Source organism: Eriocheir sinensis, chromosome 24 (assembly GCF_024679095.1).
Source record: "Eriocheir sinensis breed Jianghai 21 chromosome 24, ASM2467909v1, whole genome shotgun sequence".
Lineage (NCBI taxonomy): Eukaryota > Metazoa > Arthropoda > Malacostraca > Decapoda > Varunidae > Eriocheir > Eriocheir sinensis.
In genome coordinates, this window is record NC_066532.1 from 13832883 (window position 1) to 13850393 (window position 17511).

Genomic DNA, 17511 nt, shown 5'->3' on the forward strand with positions numbered 1-17511 from the left:
CGTTTTATTTTTCTATCGTATTCTTTGATTGATGGATATATGGACTTTTTTTTTCATTGTACATTTATTTTTGCTCCATTATATTCTGAATTTCAAGTTTTCTAAGCAGTCATCTTTACCCATTAATTTTCTTTCTCCGTTTATCATTGATTGAAGATTAGATGTTTAGATGTTTGTTTACATGTTTTCGCTTATCTTTCATTTTTTCATTTACCTTTTCTGTATATCCATTTTTCTCGGTTTCCTTCTTAATATGGAAGTATGCTATGTTATGTTATGTCTGTCTTTATACTTCTTTACACTTTTCGAGGTTGAAGTTACGTTATTATTTTATTCTGTTATGTCATGTAATGTTATGTCAGTCCTTACCCTTTTCCAGATTGATGCTATGTTATGTAATGTTATGTATATCTTTACGCGTCTTTGCACTTTTCCAGGTTGTTATTTTGTTATATTACGTTATGTTATGTTTTTGTTATGCTATGTTATGTTTTTGTTATGTTATGTCATGTTTTTGTTATGCTATGTTATGTTATGCTTTTCTGATGTTATGTTATTTTTTGTTATGTTATGTTATGTTATGCTTTTCTGATGTTATGTTATGTTTTTGTTACGCTATGTTATGTTATGTTTTTCTGATGTTATGTTATTTTTTGTTATGTTATGTTTTTCTGATGTTATGTTATGTTTTTGTTATGCTATGTTATGTTATGTTTTTGTTATGCTATGTTATGTTTTTGTTATGCTATGTTATGTTATGTTTTTGTTATGTTATGTTTTGTTATGCTATGTTATGCTTTTCTGATGTTATGTTATTTTTTGTCATGCTATGTTATGTTATGTTTTTGTTATGCTATGTTCTGTTATGTTTTTGTCATGCTATGTTATGTTATGCTTTTCTGATGTTATGTTATGTTTGTTATGCTATGTTATGTTATGTTTGTTATGCTATGTTATGTGATGTTTACGTGTTTTTTCTCTCCTCCAGGTTGATGCCGTAGAGTCATGGGCGAGGGAAGATGTGAGGGAGTGACCACCTCCCTCCACAGCCTCCTCCTCCCCCTCCTCCTCCTCTCCTCCCTCCACCTCCCCGCCTCACCCGCCGCCGCGCAACGTAAGTACTCTCCCCTCACCCCCTTTCTCTCTCTCTCTCTCTCTCTCTCTCTCTCTCTCTCTCTCTCTCTCTCTCTCTCTCTCTCTCTCTCTCTCTCTCTCTCTCTCTCTCTCTCCATTAATTTTTTTTCTATTTTTTTACTTATTCTCTTCCTCCATCCACTCTTTCCCTCTTTTCTTACTCAATTGCAATCTTTTCCTCCAGTCCACTTCTTTCTCTTCCACCTCTCACCCCTTCCTTCCACTCTCACTCTCACTCAATCCCTCTCCCTCCCACTCCCTCCTCCTACTCATCCTCCACTTCTACTTTTTCCTTCACACTTCTCACACTTTCTTCCACTCTCACTCAATCCCTCTTCCTTCACCTACTCTCTCCCTTCTGCTACTATTCTATTCTGTCACTTCCTCTCTCCGTCCATCCTCTTTTTCCTCCCCTCCTATTCAATTCCAGTCATTTCCTCCCCCTCTATTCCTTCCCCTCTCACTCTCTCCCTTATACCAGCTCTCGGTCCTTTTCCCTCCTAATCTTTCCCTCTTGCTCTCTCCCTCTGTCCCTCTTACGCACTCTCATTTCCACTTGTTTTCTCTCCATCTCCACTCTTTCCTTACCACTCCATTCCACTCTCGCAATTCCTCTCTCTCTCTCTGTCCTTAGCAAACTCCCTCCTCAGTCTCTAGGTCCTTCTCCCTCCTAATCTTTCCCTCTCGCTCTCTCCCTCTCCCACTTCCACTTGTTTTCTTCATCTCCACTCTTTCCCTACCACTCTCCACTCTCGCAATACCTCCCTCTCTCTGTCCTTACCAAACTCCCCCCTCACGCTCTTCCACTCTCTCCTTCCTAATCTTTCCCTCTCGCTCTCTCCCTCTTCCCCTCTCACGATCTCTCACTTCCACTTGTGTTTTCTCCATCTCCACTCTTTCCCTACCACTCTCCTTTCCACTCTCGCAATACCTCTTTCTCTCTGTCCTTAGCAAACTCCCTCCTCACTCTCTCTCTCCCCCACACAGAGGCTGAGGAGGGTCGTTTTCTTAGCGGCATCCTCTCGTTGCCAGACTATTGCCAGCATGACGGGATCCAGGCGGCCTGCTCGTTCATCCTCACCTGCATCGTCAGAGGAGGTGAGCCGCGTAACCTGTGTGTTCAATTAGCAAGGTGATGTGTTGGGTATTGTTTGGTGTTATGAGAAGTGATTGAGGAGGAGGAGGAGGAGGAGGAGGAGAGAAAGTTAGAATGTTATGAAGGTGAGTCGTGTTACCTGTGTTTTCAATTAGCAAGGTGATGTTAGTATTGCTTGGTGTTATGAGAAGAAGTTGAGGAGGAGGAGGAGGAGGATAAAGAAAGGGAATTGGAATTTGATAGAGGAGTGTTTATCGGTAGTAATAGTGGTGGTAGCTGTGATAGTAGTAGCAGTAGTAGTAATAGAAGTATTAGTAGTAGTAGTAGTAGTAATAGTAGTAGTAGTAGTAGTAGTAGTAGTAGCTTGTTTTGCTTATTCTTAAATGTATTCCAACACTACCACCATTTGTTTTATATTAGCTATGAAGAAGAATATTGTTGTAGTAATAGTAGTAGTAGCAATAGTAGTAGGAGTAGTAGGAGGAAGAGGTGGAGAAGGAGAAGGAGGAGGAAAAGGAGGAGGAGGAGGAGGAGGAGGAGGAGTTTTAAATGAATAATCGCAGTGGATGTTAGGAAAGAAAACAGACAAGCAAAAACAAGGACGTGTGTGAATGGGAGTGAAAGGCAAGTAGTAGGTTTGTGTGGCAAGCTGTTTTTTATTGTTTTATTGCCGGATTTCAGTTTTTTTAGTAGTTTCTTCTGTTTCTCTCTCTCCATTTTTGCTTTTTTTATGGCCAGGTAACGCTCGTGCTGAAGGCCAAGTTTGTAAATAAAAAAGAAAGTAGAATAAGAGTTTGTAGGGAAAAAAATGCTATACGGGTTAGGGAAACTTTTGAGATCTAGGGAAAAAATTGTAGTGAAGAGTTGCGTGTGTGACTTTTCTTTCCTTTCACTCTATCGAAGACAATTTTTTCTTATATATAATGCTGCTGTTCTGTTTGATTTGTCTTCTTTCTCTCTCATTTTTATATATGATTTTTATGGCTCTTTCTCTCCTTTTATTTTCATATTCGATTTGTACTGTTTTTCCCTTCTTTTCTTTTCATTTTCGTATTTGATTTTTAGTGTTCTTTCATTATTTTATTCATTTTCACATTTGCTTTTTATGGTTCTTCCTTTGTTTCTTTCATTTTTTTCGCCATAGCTAAAAAAAGATAAATGGTGGCAGCGGTGGGATAGATTTGAGAGGAAAAAATAAAGAAAACAAGACCCTACTACTACTACTACTACTACTACTACTGCTACTACTACTACTACTACTACTTCTACCAATATTGCTGCTACTATTACTTATTCCCCTCTTCTTTTTTCCGTATCCTAATCTATTGCTGTTCTTTCTCCTCCTCCTTTCTACCTTTCTCTCTTTTTTTTTCATCCTCCTCTTCCACCAATGCAAAAGCTGATGAGTTAGGTTAATTAAGAGGTCTGGTGTATAAGGTGTGTCTCTCCCACAGTATTAACATTCCCTCCTCCTCCTCCTCCTCCTCCTCCTCCTCCTCCTCTTTTCTCCCTTCACACCAGGCACCCCCATCAACAAGTGTGGCGGTGGGTACATCTACACTTGCTGCGTCCCCACCGTCGCCAGCGTGAGGTCTGATGCCATCCGTAACATCAACCTCTTCAGCAGGCAACCCCCGCCGCTGCCCAGTGCCCAAGCTCTCGTAAACAGGCCGTGTGAGTACAGGAAACGGGAGTGGGACGTGGGTGTTTTTTTTTCCTATAAGATTTAAGATTTTCCTCTAAGATTTAAGATTTTCCAATAAGATTTAAGATTTTCCTATAAGATTTAAGATTTTCCAATAAGATTTAAGATTTTCCTATAAGATTTAATATTTTCCTATAAGATTTAAGATTTTCCAATAAGATTTAAGATTTTCCTATAAGATTTAAGATTTTCCTATAAGATTTAAGATTTTCCTATAAGATTTAATATTTTCCTATAAGATTTAAGATTTTCCTATAAGATTTAAGATTTTCCTATAAGATTTAAGATTTTCCAATAAGATTTAAGATTTTCCAATAAGATTTAAGATTTTCCAATAAGATTTAAGATTTTCCAATAAGATTTAAGATTTTCCTATAAGATTTAAGATTTTCCAATAAGATTTAAGATTTTCCAATAAGATTTAAGATTTTCCAATAAGATTTAAGATTTTCCAATAAGATTTAAGATTTTGTCATATGATGTAAGATTTTGCTATAAGTTTTAAGTTTGCTTTTATGTAAGAAAACACTTGAAATTATACTTTTTTTACATCGCATCCTTCAAAACACACTGATTTTGAATTCGCGTAAAACAAGAACTGTGTTTATATAATGAGGGAAAGTATTTATCAAAAGGTTTTATGGGTTCCAAGTCTCATATTATCTCTTTCAGTCCTTCAGTTACTGATTTTGATTTCTATGTCATGTTTCTTTTTAGGTATTCAAATTTCTATAATATCTAATCTTTATACAGAATATTTGCTTTTCAATGTATTTATTCTTGCATAAATGTTGTCACTAACCATTTATTTCAGAGCATCGGTTATTTTTTTCTCCTCCAATTTCTTTTTTGAGTTATTTTTTTTCTTCTTGCAAACTCCAAATGTTGAGACGCTCTTGTGGCCTCTGTCTCGCTCTTCACGCGTCTGTCTGTCCTTACACTGACCCAATGCTCTCATAAGTCAGCGATAAGACGAACCAACACACCAATTTCTTACAGACAGAGACACATAACATTAATAAAGTCGTCTTTCGTCTCTTAACTTAAACTTTTGTCTCTCAAAATCGTTTCTTAACTTCCAATCATCTTTGTTTTCTGAGTTTACCCGGCAACTACTACCACTACTACTACTACTACTACTACTACTACTACTACTACTACTACTACTATTACTACAGACTGACAAACAGCACTGCATCACACACGTATTCCAGCACCAAACCCCCCCTCTCATCTCTCCAATTCTCTCCTCCCTCATACCCCCTCCCTCCTCCCTCTTATCACCTCCCCCTTACCCTCTCCACCATCCCCCCTTCCCTCCCGGCACGCACACGCCCCCCCCTCCTCTCCCTTTCACTCCTTTCCCTCTCCCCCTCCCTCTTATCCCCTCCCCCTCTCCCCGAAACACACACGAATCCTTGCTAATCTCCCCCACTTCCTTTATCTCCCCATCCTTCCTCTTTCCCATACCCCCTCCCCCCTCCCCTCCTCCCCCCAACACAAAACCTTGCTAACCCCCCATCCCCCCACCTCCACCCTCCACATTCTCCTTACCTCAACAAACCTCTTTTTTTCCCTGTTATGTCATCTATTCACAAGTTTCTCCGCACCTCCGCACATTCCTTTGCATGACACTCGATGCATTGGCAAGGACTTCATCTTGTCTCTTATGAACATGCATTTTATATTTGACATTTGCAAGTGCTTTTTTGTGTGTGTTTCATTGCCCCAGAGAGACATTCCACTGCACAGCACACTCAGATATGCTAGCACACCTTCAGTTTGTTGTGTTTATAGTTTTCAGTCTTTCCAAACAACACTCCAATCTAGTCCTAATTGTTAAGAGTTTAGCGTACACTTCACAATTATAGTTTTGGTTCTCTTCAAGGCACAGCTCGATTCAGAGTTTAGCGTACACTTCACAATTATAGTTTTGGTTCTCTTCAAGGCACAGCTCGATTCAGAGTTTAGCGTACACTTCACAATTATAGTTTTGGTTCTCTTTAAGGCATAGCTCGATTCAGAGTTTAGCGTACACTTCACAATTATAGTTTTGGTTCTCTTTAAGGCATAGCTCGATTCAGAGTTTAGCGTACACTTCACAATTATAGTTTTGGTTCTCTTCAAGGCACAGCTCGATTCATTCTCCACGTATAAGTGTGTCTAACCTCATTCATTGGTTTAAAACACGTAGAAGACCCTTAAAGTATCACAACATTCAACAATTTCTACTTAATCTGATTAGTTTTTTTAGTTTCAAAACATTAGAAATTAGTCTAAAACACCTAGAAGGCACTTTGAGTATTAGAATATTCTCCTTATTCTACGTATTTTTTTTTGTAGTATCAGAACATTTACGTAATTCTACTTAGCTTAATCCGGTTTATAATATCAGAACATTCATCTAATTTACCTTGATTCTAATTAACAATAGATTGGAAAAAAACTTCCACATATCACTTCACTCGATCTCAAAACTTTACCTCACCACAAACAGGAAAAACGCTTCACTGTATTCTTTTTATATTATTCATATTCTTATTCAAACATAAGCTTATAGAGACACATCCACACCGAACCTCCTCTTCGTTAAACTCTTTGAAATTTAACCTCACCACAAACACTCAGAACACTCAACTATACTCTTCCATACTACTGTTATTTGTATTATTATTATCCCTAAACATAAGCTTATAGGAACACATCCACACCAAACCATCTCTTCGTTAACCTCTTTGAAATTTAACCTCACCACAAACACTCAGAACACTCAACTATACTCTTCCATACTACTGTTATTAGCATTATTATTATCCCTAAATATAAGTTTATAGAAACACATCCACACCAAACCATCTCTTCGTTAACCTCTTTGAAACTTAACCTCACCACAAACACTCAAAACACTCAACTATACTCTTCCATACTACTGTTATTAGCATTATTATCCCTAAACATAAACTTATAGAAACACATTGACACCCAATCACTTCTTATTAAACTCTTTGAAACTGAATCTCACCACAAACACTTATTCTAATTCTTCATATCACTGTTATTATCATTATTATTTACAAACAGAACCTTTCCCAACGACACCAGAGAACCAGGCATACACTAAACACCACAGCAACTTCATATATTATTTTTACATTCCTGAACGCATGAATGGACTGGCTGGCTGGACTGGACATAACGGACTCGACTGGACTGACTGTAACTCGTGCCTGTCATTTCCAGTTGCTCGCCCAAGGTTACCTCTGCACCGTCGCCCGAGACCTTATTTTAGACCACGACCTTGGGGCCTAAACCGCATCCCAGGTAATGTTTTGCCATACACACTCCTTCTCCAGTCTCTCTTTCCTCCCTCCGCCCACCGACCTCCCTCTTGTAGCCTTAGCGAGCGGCACTGTAGCTCCTGTAGTGTGTTAGCGAGGTTGCATTGAGGTTCCGCTAGTGGTAATGTGGTGCGTTAGTAGACCCATATTTTGCCATACACACTCCTTCTCCAGCCTCTCCCTCCGCCCACCGATCTCCCTCTGTAGCCTTAGCGAGCGGCACTGTAGCTCCTGTAGTGTGTTAGTGTGTTAGCGAATTCGCATTGAGGTTCCGCTAGTGATTAGAATGCATAGATTGGTAGTGTGAAGTAAGTTAGAAGACCCATAATCTTAAACGCTTTTGGCCTCCACAAGAACTATTTCCCAAGTCCACAAAGGTTGGATTCCCATGAGTGTTTTCTCATTCATGGTGCAGAAGATTTGTCACACTATCACCAGGCTCGTAAAACTGCCCGTGGAAATGGTAACACAACATCTATACGAAAGCTTTGTCCAATGTGTTTGTGTGTAGGCTCTGAAATGATTGAGAATATGGGCTTATAGTTAGTCTAGTGCTGGTGCTGTCAACCCTCTTTCTACCCGGTGCCGTGTGTTTAGTGACGTGTAAGTGAAGGTTTGGATAAGTGGCAAGGAGTTAAAGACTGAAAGAGCGGTGCTAATATAGACTTCTGCTTGGGTTAGTACAAGAAGTTAGTACAAAAAGTCTCGTGCGTAGGAAGTGAAGGGTTTGGACAACTGGACGTTCATTTTTCCTCATGCCTGATATGGGTCTTGTTGTTACTTCATAGAGGCAGTGTAGTGATTATAGATGTAGACGACCCTTAGCAACTCTACACCGTCCTTACCAAGTTGTTACAAAAGCGAGGAAGAGAGAAAAGATCTGTAACATCACTTCTTTTAAACCATAGTGTAGTTATTATAGACGTAGAAGACCCGCAGCATCCCCACATCGTCCTTAGCAAGATGTTAGAAAGGCGAGAAAGAGAGAAAAGATCTGTAACATCACTTCTTTTAAACCATAGTGTAGTTATTATAGATGAAGAAGACCCGCAGCATCCCCACATCGTCCTTAGCAAGATGTTACAAAGGCGAAAAAGAGAGAAAAGGCTCGTAGCATCATGAGATTTTTAGCATAGTCACGGCACACTAAGCTGGTCCCGAAGCCCCGCCCCCTCCCCATCCAGCCAATCAGCTCCCGTGGCCTTGGAAGAGGGGGCGGGGCTTATGAACCGACTTAGTGTGTGCGGTGATAATACTCGTAGTTTGTGGCGGGAATCACGAACGGATGAACTAGACAAAAGCATGATGGGATTCTTATCATTAGGTAGTAAGAATAACGAACTCAAGTATTAGAAGATTCTTGGTTCAGTATTCTCAGACGCTTTCGGCTCTGTCATCAACTAGCTCCAAAGGCCGAAAAGGAGATCAATCGGGGTGTTATGAGTTTATCTGCACATTCACGGAAGCCTTATCAAACTTCCGCCAGGGTCATAAAACTACCCCTGGAAAGGCTCTCACCACACCTCCTAGGAAAGCCTTGTCGAATGTGTGTGCATGGGCGCCGAAACAGTACCTTGGGCATTCTTAGGAGGCTTATAAATACCTGACAGAGAGAAGGTATTCGCTTGGTTGTCTTGAGTATGTGAAGCACGTGTGTACCGCTGCCTGTTTGATGGTTCTTCTCACCTGTCTCTCTGATTCTCATTACCTGTGCACCGCCGAAGGGTAAATTCTCCTCTAACTTTACCTTCACTCTTCACCTTCTCTCTCTTCTTAGCTTTCTACTTTTCATCTCTCTTTTCCTATCTTGATTTGTCCTCTCTTCACTTCCACTCTCTACTTATCTTTTCTTATCTTTTAGCCTTTCCACTTTCCATCTCTCTTTTCCTATCTTGATTTGTCCTGTCTTCATTTCCACTCTCTACTTATCTTTTCTTATCTTTTAGCCTTTCCACTTTCCATCTCTCTTTTCCTATCTTGATTCGTCCACTCTCTACTTCCTTTCTCCTTTTACCTTTTCCCTTCTTTAACTTTCATCTCCACTCTTGACCTCCTCTCTTTTCTTACCTCCTCCACTCTCCACTTTCTTTATCTCCTTTCCCCTTTGAATATCTCCCCTTTTCATCTCTATTCTCCACCTCTTCCATTGTCTGTCCTCTCTCCACTTCCTCTCTTTTTACTTTTGCGTATCTCCACTTTCCATCTCCTTTCTACTCCATTCTTTTTTTTAGCCTACTTCGTTTTCTCTCCACTTGCTTGCTTTCTCTGTTCCACTTTGCATCTCTTCATTTTGCCCCTCCACTTTCTCACCTTTGCGCCGCCACCACCTCCACCACCACAAGCACCTCCAGCACCTGTGTAATTCCTCTGTTCACCTGTTATTTGCACCTGTGATTCGCGCACCAAAAATACCGACACGAGCCGTTCCGTAGTTTAGCATTCTCGAACACTTTTATTTCAGGTGACATTAATTCTTACACGTTTTATGTTATCTTATTGCACTTATATCAGTATTGTGACTTATTATTATTATGAATATTATTATTACCATTGTTATTGTGTTTGTTTGGGATATTATAGACTCTACATACAGTTCGCATTCGTATAGTATAGCTCTTAATAACGAACACATAGCCGATGATACGAATTTGGTGTGACTGAAATTACGAGCATGAAAATAGCCACTCTTCTCTACCTCTCGTGTGTGTTTTAATATTGTCTTTCTTCTGTTTTTTTTTCTGTTTTTGTTGTGAGTGATGATTTTTTCTCATTTCTTCTCGCTTAGAGGGACCATTAAGAAATATGATCCCCGCTGCTACCAGGTTAAACTATCACAAGGCTCAGAAAACTACCCATAGAAGTACTTGTCAAATGTGGGTGGGTGTAAGCCCCTAAATGTTTGAAAATATGGTCCCTAGAACGTCACTTATTACCATCTCAGAAATTACCCATACAAACACCCAAAACAACCTCCACGAAAGCCTTATCAAATGTGGGTTTGTTTATTTGTAAGTCCCTAAATGTTTAAAAATACTGGCCTAAGAAACATCACTCATTACCAACTCAGAAACTACCTATGGAAATATCCACAACAACCTCTACGAAAGCCCTGTCGAATGATGGTGTGCGTAAGTCTCGAAATGTTTGAAAATATTACCATAAGAAACGTTACTAAATCAGAAACTACTCATGTAAATACCAAGGTAATACCCCTCAACAACCTCTATGAAAGCCAAACGTGTGTAAGCCCTGAAATGCTTGGTCTCAGCTCCGCAGTCGCCTCGGCACAAGACTAGCGTGACTTTTAAGGCCAGACAGCAGGAAGTTACGATGTGAACCCTCGCGAACCCTAACCTTCCACGTCCTGCCGCTGTGAAGGCCGCGGGAGAACTGTTACGAGCAGGTCCTTGGTTAGGTCACTCCGCGCCGCCAGGGAGGTGACGTTAGCTATTGTTTGGGTTTTGTCGCGCGGATTCGAGTCTCGCGATTATTATACCTCGCCTTTTTTGTTTCGTTTCTTGCCGCCTGGTTTTGTGCGTGTAACTGTCCTTATTGAGAGGTTCAAGGTGCGTAGGTGTGGAGGGAAGAATGGAAACTGAGCAAAAACTTAACAATGTAGAAGCTGATCAAGGCTAAATGTTTCTTACGGGTACTATGATAGCGATAAAGTTGCTAGGTGTGTGAATATCATCATAGCATCGCGGAAAAAAAGGAGGATTGAATAGAAGGAGTGAATGATGACCAGACTTAATAAAGGAGTCTAAATATTAAAGAACCGCTGAGATCAAACGTTGATCAGGTGGCCAGTTTTATTTTCATAGCCAGAAGCAACGACAAACAAAAAGTAGGTTATAATGAACAAGGGGAAGGATGTTTACTAAATAATACACCGAAAAAAGAAAATGAAGTGTAAAGAAAATTATAGGACAACACTTACATTTTGAGCATCGATCCAGAAATGAAAAGAGAAAATGCTAAACAAAGAAGATACAATTAATGTAATAGACCGTATTGGCTGTCAGTTCGCAACGGGGACGCTTTACCTTTTGTTTATCAACTTTTGTACAGTTTCGGTGTTGACTATCGCAGCACCACGTGTGTAAAGCACTTATTTTAAGACCAGAATTCAAAATAGCCACACCTTCAGAAACAATGCCCATCTAACATCAAATTAAATCCCATTAGAGATGCTAGAAAGCAAAATATTACCATGAACGAAATATTCAGGAGACGGAACATCTAATGTTGCCTGTAGCCAGCATGGATACGGTCGTTATTATAATTATACCTTGCATAGACGCAAACCTTAAAACCTACGAGCAATGGGTAAAATACTGTATATTTTTCCCCACCAGCAGGCACCGTGTTTGGACATTTGGCTCCAAACAAAAACTTTCATTAATTTCGGAATCCCGAAATACAAAAAAAGAACAGAGTTCACGAGGAAAGCACCTCCTAGCCTGCCCTCCGGTGGCCGCGCGTGGCGCCGCGTGTACGGCCAACACCGTCTACTGAGACACAAAGCGAGGACGAATTCAAATAATCTTACTGAGACACGAAGCGGAGACAAATTTACATATTTTAAGTAAGACAAAGCGAAGACAAAGTCAAATAATCTTTTGACACAACGCGAAAACACATTCAGATATTCCAATAAAGACACAGAAGTCAAATTAAGACAAAGCAAACGAGGACAAATTCAAATAATCTTAAGACACAAAGGGAAGACAAATCAGATCATCGACTTGGCGCGTAACAGTAACGCCTTCAACATGAGCATCGCCAGACCGCCGCGGCGCCGCACTGACCCAGGTTTCATTGCAGTGCGGGAAGAGGCCGCGGGCATTCCCCTGGACACGCAGCTTCAGCAACAACTTCTTCTCCTACAACAACAACAACAGCTACAGCAGGTCCAGGGCGCCGCTGTCGAGCCCAACTTGCAGCTCTCCGCAGGTGTTAACGAACCAGGTAGACACTCGGGGGTTAATTAACGGCTAACTATCGTAATTAAGTCACTCAGGGATAGACGCTCATGGGATTAACCTATTGTAATGAAATAAAGTCAATATGTTTAAACAGAGCTATAGAATAGCGCTTCCGCGGTGCAGTGGTCAGCGTCCCTAACTACGAGTATGCGGGTTTGGGTTCGAATCTCGGCCTGAGCAGTCGGCCTGCAGGCCACACAGCTGTTATTCTTCCTTTCGAGCAGGTCGATGAACGGGTACCTGGGGAAACCGGGGGAGGTAAATTGTGATAACCCGGATGTCACACTGCCCCGTGTCGGGTTAAGGGTTCTCCCACCACAGGCTCAAAAGGCCAACGGGACGGAGATGAGAACCGCCGCCACGCGCAGCTATGGCGCTCCCAGTTTAACCTTTTATAGAATAGGAGAGTTTGGCCAACTTGATCGCAGTTACCAAAAGAGCCGCGTGAAATTAAATTAATCCAGATACAATAGCGTCTTATGTGCTCTGGGTACTTCGAGATCCTGAAAATACCCAAAGCACAAAAAACACTTTACATCGGCACAAACTTGAATATCGCGCGGCTCTTTTGGCAACAAGATGGCGCCGGTGATGAAGTGTGCCAACTCTCCCATTTTGTGGCTCTGTATTTATGTATCGTTTGCGTGATTAACAGCAAACTCATCCATTGTCCGCGTGATAACCTCGTCTTGTATTTGAGACTAACAGCAAACTCTTTTGGTTAGTCACTCAGGGGATTAACTTGTAAGAAAAACAAAGTTAGTATATTTACACATCGTTAGCGTGATTAAACTAATAGTGTATTTTAGGATTAACAAAATTTAGGAGCAGCGAGTAGCGGGCTTTTTTTTATTATTGTTTCCTTTTTTTGTGCCCTTGAGCTGTCTCCTTTGTTGTAAAAAAAAACCCCCCAGCAAATTCATGTACTTAGACACTCAGGGAATTAACTATATAAGGAAAAAAAAGTCAACATATTTAAGTATTGTCCTCGTGATTAACCTTGTAGCGTCTACCAAGCTGCACATTCCCTCGGCGCTGAAATCCGTTTGAGGTTTAATAAGCCGATAAGAAACCATTAAAAATCATAACCATATAGCTCGTTCAGGCTAACTTGGCGAATAAGCCCCGCCCACACCAGCCTAGTAAACACCAATCAGAATAAACCTTTCCCATCATCCACCAGTCACACGCAGCCTGAGCTAGGAGAGGGCGTGGCGTGATAGTGAACTGACCAATGCTATACACTGAAAGTCGGAAGCGGTGTTGTCGTTCTCTGAATATTGCATTGAACATTCCTAAGCCTCAACCTCTCGTACTCATACAAATAACGACAGAAAATTAAAGTTAGCGTTAAAACTTATTTATTAAAGTTTTTCGCTCCTTTTTAGCTATAGTTATCGGTCAGAAACTGCGGAAATGCAATGCGCTGGTGCGATAATTTGGCAGGGCTGTCCGGAAGGGGGCGGGGCCTATCTGCCAAGCGAGTTTGAACAGAGTATCTTTGCTTTCATGATGCTTTATTTTCTCTTTGACTTTACTAAGCATGTGTCTTCCTTCCATAGTGTTTAAGTAGTGTGCATGGCTGCGTTATAGTGCATAGCCCCTGTGTACATATATAAACTCTTGGTGTCGTGCTTCTTCCTGTCAGAGGCTTGAGCTATGTGTGGAGGGCGTGAGGCCGCCTCTGTGCTGTGAGTATGCCCTTCGTGGCGTCAAGGAGTTAAGGGGGGCGTTCTCATGTCCTTATTGGGTAAACTGAGGATATTGTCACGCACTGATTCTTCATTTCTAGCGACAAAGATAGGCCAAGTTTGATTTTTTTTAAAGTAGTTTAACCGTAGATATTCTTTGTCATGGTCATTTTTTTCAACGCTAAAGATATTCCAGATTTGACTGTCCTTTGAGAGTAGTTTGACTGTAGGTATTGGCTATCATTGATTCATCTTTTGTAACTCTTAAGGTCTTCTAAGTCTAAGTATCCTTTGGCAGTTTGAATTTACTTTCTTTTCATAGCAAATTGTTAATGTTAGTGTTGGAAATTAAAAAAAATTACTAATGTAAGTTTGTGGCCATGATTTTCGAAACTGAAAAGATAATATACCTAACCATTGATTCACGTTTAGTTTAGCTTATGTCACATCTAAATTAATATAATACTAAGTCAGAATCTCTTGCAAGTGACAGTGATCTAAAAGTGTCACCAGCTTGCATTTTGTCTTACAGTGACCAAATTTACTGAAAAATTAACAAAATAATAGAACCATTACCCTGTTGCAAGCAAATAATGATAAAGTAATAGAACATCATCTTGTCATAGCCAAAGAATATATACTGCACTTCAATGATAGATATAAAGCACTGTTCTGTCACTACCTCAAAAATAAAAAGTGCACTTCATTGATAGATATAAAGCACTGTTCTCTCACTGTCTCAAAAATAAATAGTGCACTTCATTGATAGATATAAAGCACTGTTCTCTCACTGTCTCAAAAATAAAAAGTGCACTTCATTGATAGATATAAAGCACTGTTCTGTCACTGCCTCAAAAATAAATAGTGCACTTCATTGATAGATATAAAGCACTGTTCTGTCACTGTCTCAAAAGTAAAAAGTGCACTTCATTGATAGATATAAAGCACTGTTCTGTCACTGCCTCAAAAATAAATAGTGCACTTCATTGATAGATATAAAGCACTGTTCTGTCACTGCCTCAAAAATAAACAGTGCACTTCATTGATAGATATAAAGCACTGTTCTGTCACTGCCTCAAAAATAAAAAGTGCACTTCATTGATAGATATAAAGCACTGTTCTGTCACTGCCTCAAAAATAAACAGTGCACTTCATTGATAGATATAAAGCACTGTTCTGTCACTGCCTCAAAAATAAAAAGTGCACTTCATTGATAGATATAAAGCACTGTTCTGTCACTGCCTCAAAAATAAACAGTGCACTTCATTGATAGATATAAAGCACTGTTCTGTCACTGCCTCATAACTAGTAGTACAGCCTTAGTAGTCACTCGGCACGCCGCACCACCCGCTCCACACATAGCCACTCGCCTCATCCGCCCGTTCATTCCCCTGACGCACGAAGGTGGTTGGAAGAAGCCCGCACCTCGGCCATCAGCACACGCCGTAGGAGCAGCTAAGCCACGTACCAAGCTGCGTCGTGTTTCAGGCTGCGGCACCCCGAGAATAGCTCAGTTTGCCAAAAGAATCATAGGCGGGGACGAGGCCAGCTTCGGAGAGTTCCCGTGGCAAGCGCACATCCGCATCTCCGGCTACCAGTGCGGCGGAGTCCTGGTCAACCACTTCTTCGTGGCGACGGCGGCTCACTGCGTCCACAAGTAAGTAGTCAGTTCCCAAAGGCGTTTCTTTTTGACTCTAGGAGGAAGTAAGCACATGGACAGTTCCTTCAAGCGTTTATTTTGTGGCTCATGAAGGAAGTCTAGTTTAGAAAAGTGTTTTATTCATTCGTTTTCTTCAAGAGTGTTTTGTGTTGTCTTCTGTTCCTTACGTTCACAAGTAAGCAGTCAATTTTCAAGGGCGTTTTCATTTGGGATATGACGGAAGGAAGTACATGGACAGTTCCCTCAGGCGTCTCTTATGTGGCTCAGGGAGGAAGTATGATTTAGTAGTGTTTTGTTCATGAATTTTTTTTTTGTGGTTACTTCTAGTCTTACGTCCACAAATAAGTACCTAGACAATTCCCTCAGTCGTCTTCTTATAGCTGATGAAGTGTTATTTATAAGTGTAGCCTATTTTGTTCTTAGGTTATTTGTGGTAACTTCTGCTCTGCGTTCACAAGTAAGTACATAGATAGTTCCCTCAGCCGTCGCCTTGCAGCTTGTTCTCTTTGTATTTGTTATCTTTGGTGCTTATAAAAGAGGCCTGTGTCAGATTTCTAGCGGGTTTATTAGATGAGCTAATTTCCAGTGGTTACCTCTGCTCAATGCGTCCACAAGTAGACTGTTCCCTCACCCGTCTCCTTTCCCCATTTTCTTTGTATGTGTTACCAATTTGGCTTACTGAGGAGGTTTCATCTTCAGGGCGCGACTCAACCAGATCACCGTCCATCTCGGGGAGTTCGACACCAAGGACACGGGCGTGCACGAGGAGCCGCTGCCCAAGGAGACATTCACGGTGCTGGAGAAGAGGATCCACCCGATGTTCAAGTACATGCTGACCCAACCTGACAGGTGCGTGGCTGGGGGGGGGGGGTAACAGTGATGGAGGTGGTGCGGATGGTTGTGGTTACGGCAGTAGTGTAGTGTAGTGGCTAGTAGGACGCCTCTTTAGCTGAATGGTAAAGAGATGGCTTTCCGTCTGGCTGGTCGCGGGTTCCATCCGGCGTCGGAAATTTGTTTCCCCCTTCCCGGACTGGTCAGTTTGTCGTGTGTCTCGTGACACAGAGATGTCGTTATTGATGACGGGAAATGAGTCACGCATTACACTGGTGGCAGCGGTGGGATTCTCTTTTGCTGTTGTTGATTCTCCCCTGTGCTGGGAATAAGAAGATAGATGGCACAATCTCTCAGAGGATTAGAAAGTGCGAGATGAGTAAGTTAAGTAAACATACAGACATTGATCTGGATCGGAGTGAACTACTGGGGCGCCTCTTTAGCTGAAAAGTGGACCGGCGGCTTCCTGTCTGACTGGTCGCGACTTTAATCGCGGGCATTAGGAATTTTCACTTCTTCTGTACTGAATCCATTTTCTCGTGTCCATAGTGACATGGAGATGGCGTGCTTATGATGACAACTGGCTCCCGCATTATAATGGTACTGGTTTTGTAGTTTCTGTTCCTCCTTGGTGACTTATTATAATTGTAATCCAACAAATACTGAAGTTTTGCAAATAGTCCGCGGCAATCATTAGTCCTGTTAAATCCTTTTTTCCCGGAGTTAAGACAAAGAGAGATTGTCATTGCTTGGATTGGTAGAATAATTCATTTCTTTTAATGTGATGATTCCCAATACGATAAACACCTTGAAGAAATGGTTAACAAGATAAACTCACGCTGGGTAGTGATTGGCTGCAGCTCTCCGTAAATGTCGCTCTGGCAGGGTCGCCTGGCTTTTTTCCTTTAACTGTTTATCATCATGTTAGCTTCCCTTCATTTTCCTCTATGCCATACTTCGTCTAGCCTTTGTTTTATTTTACCCTTCTCAAAAATCTGTCATGTTGTCTTCCCTTTTCTCTCTGCGCCATACCATATTTCATCTAACCTTGATTTTTTTCCCCTTTTTGAC

General features: G+C 41.1%; 1 protein-coding gene across 5 annotated transcripts in view; it reads left to right on the plus strand.

Annotated features, from left to right (window-relative positions):
• LOC127002870 (serine protease 27-like) overlaps nt 1-17511 on the plus strand; it is a 98030-nt gene that overhangs the window by 74549 nt on the left and 5970 nt on the right. For 3 of the 5 annotated variants that reach the window (XR_007756631.1, XM_050869112.1, XM_050869111.1), the window contains exons 2-8: nt 989-1114; nt 2122-2232; nt 3752-3904; nt 7176-7256; nt 12098-12241; nt 15438-15606; nt 16309-16458. Coding sequence is in view for 4 of the 5 variants with exons in the window: in XM_050869112.1 (XP_050725069.1) it covers nt 1006-1114; nt 2122-2232; nt 3752-3904; nt 7176-7256; nt 12098-12241; nt 15438-15606; nt 16309-16458 (917 nt within the window). In the remaining variant the exon portion in view is untranslated. Of the gene's footprint in view, nt 1-988; nt 1115-2121; nt 2233-3751; nt 3905-7175; nt 7257-12097; nt 12242-15353; nt 15607-16308; nt 16459-17511 lie in introns of all 5 variants that reach the window. The other 2 variants (XM_050869113.1, XM_050869114.1) reach the window with 2 other exon arrangements.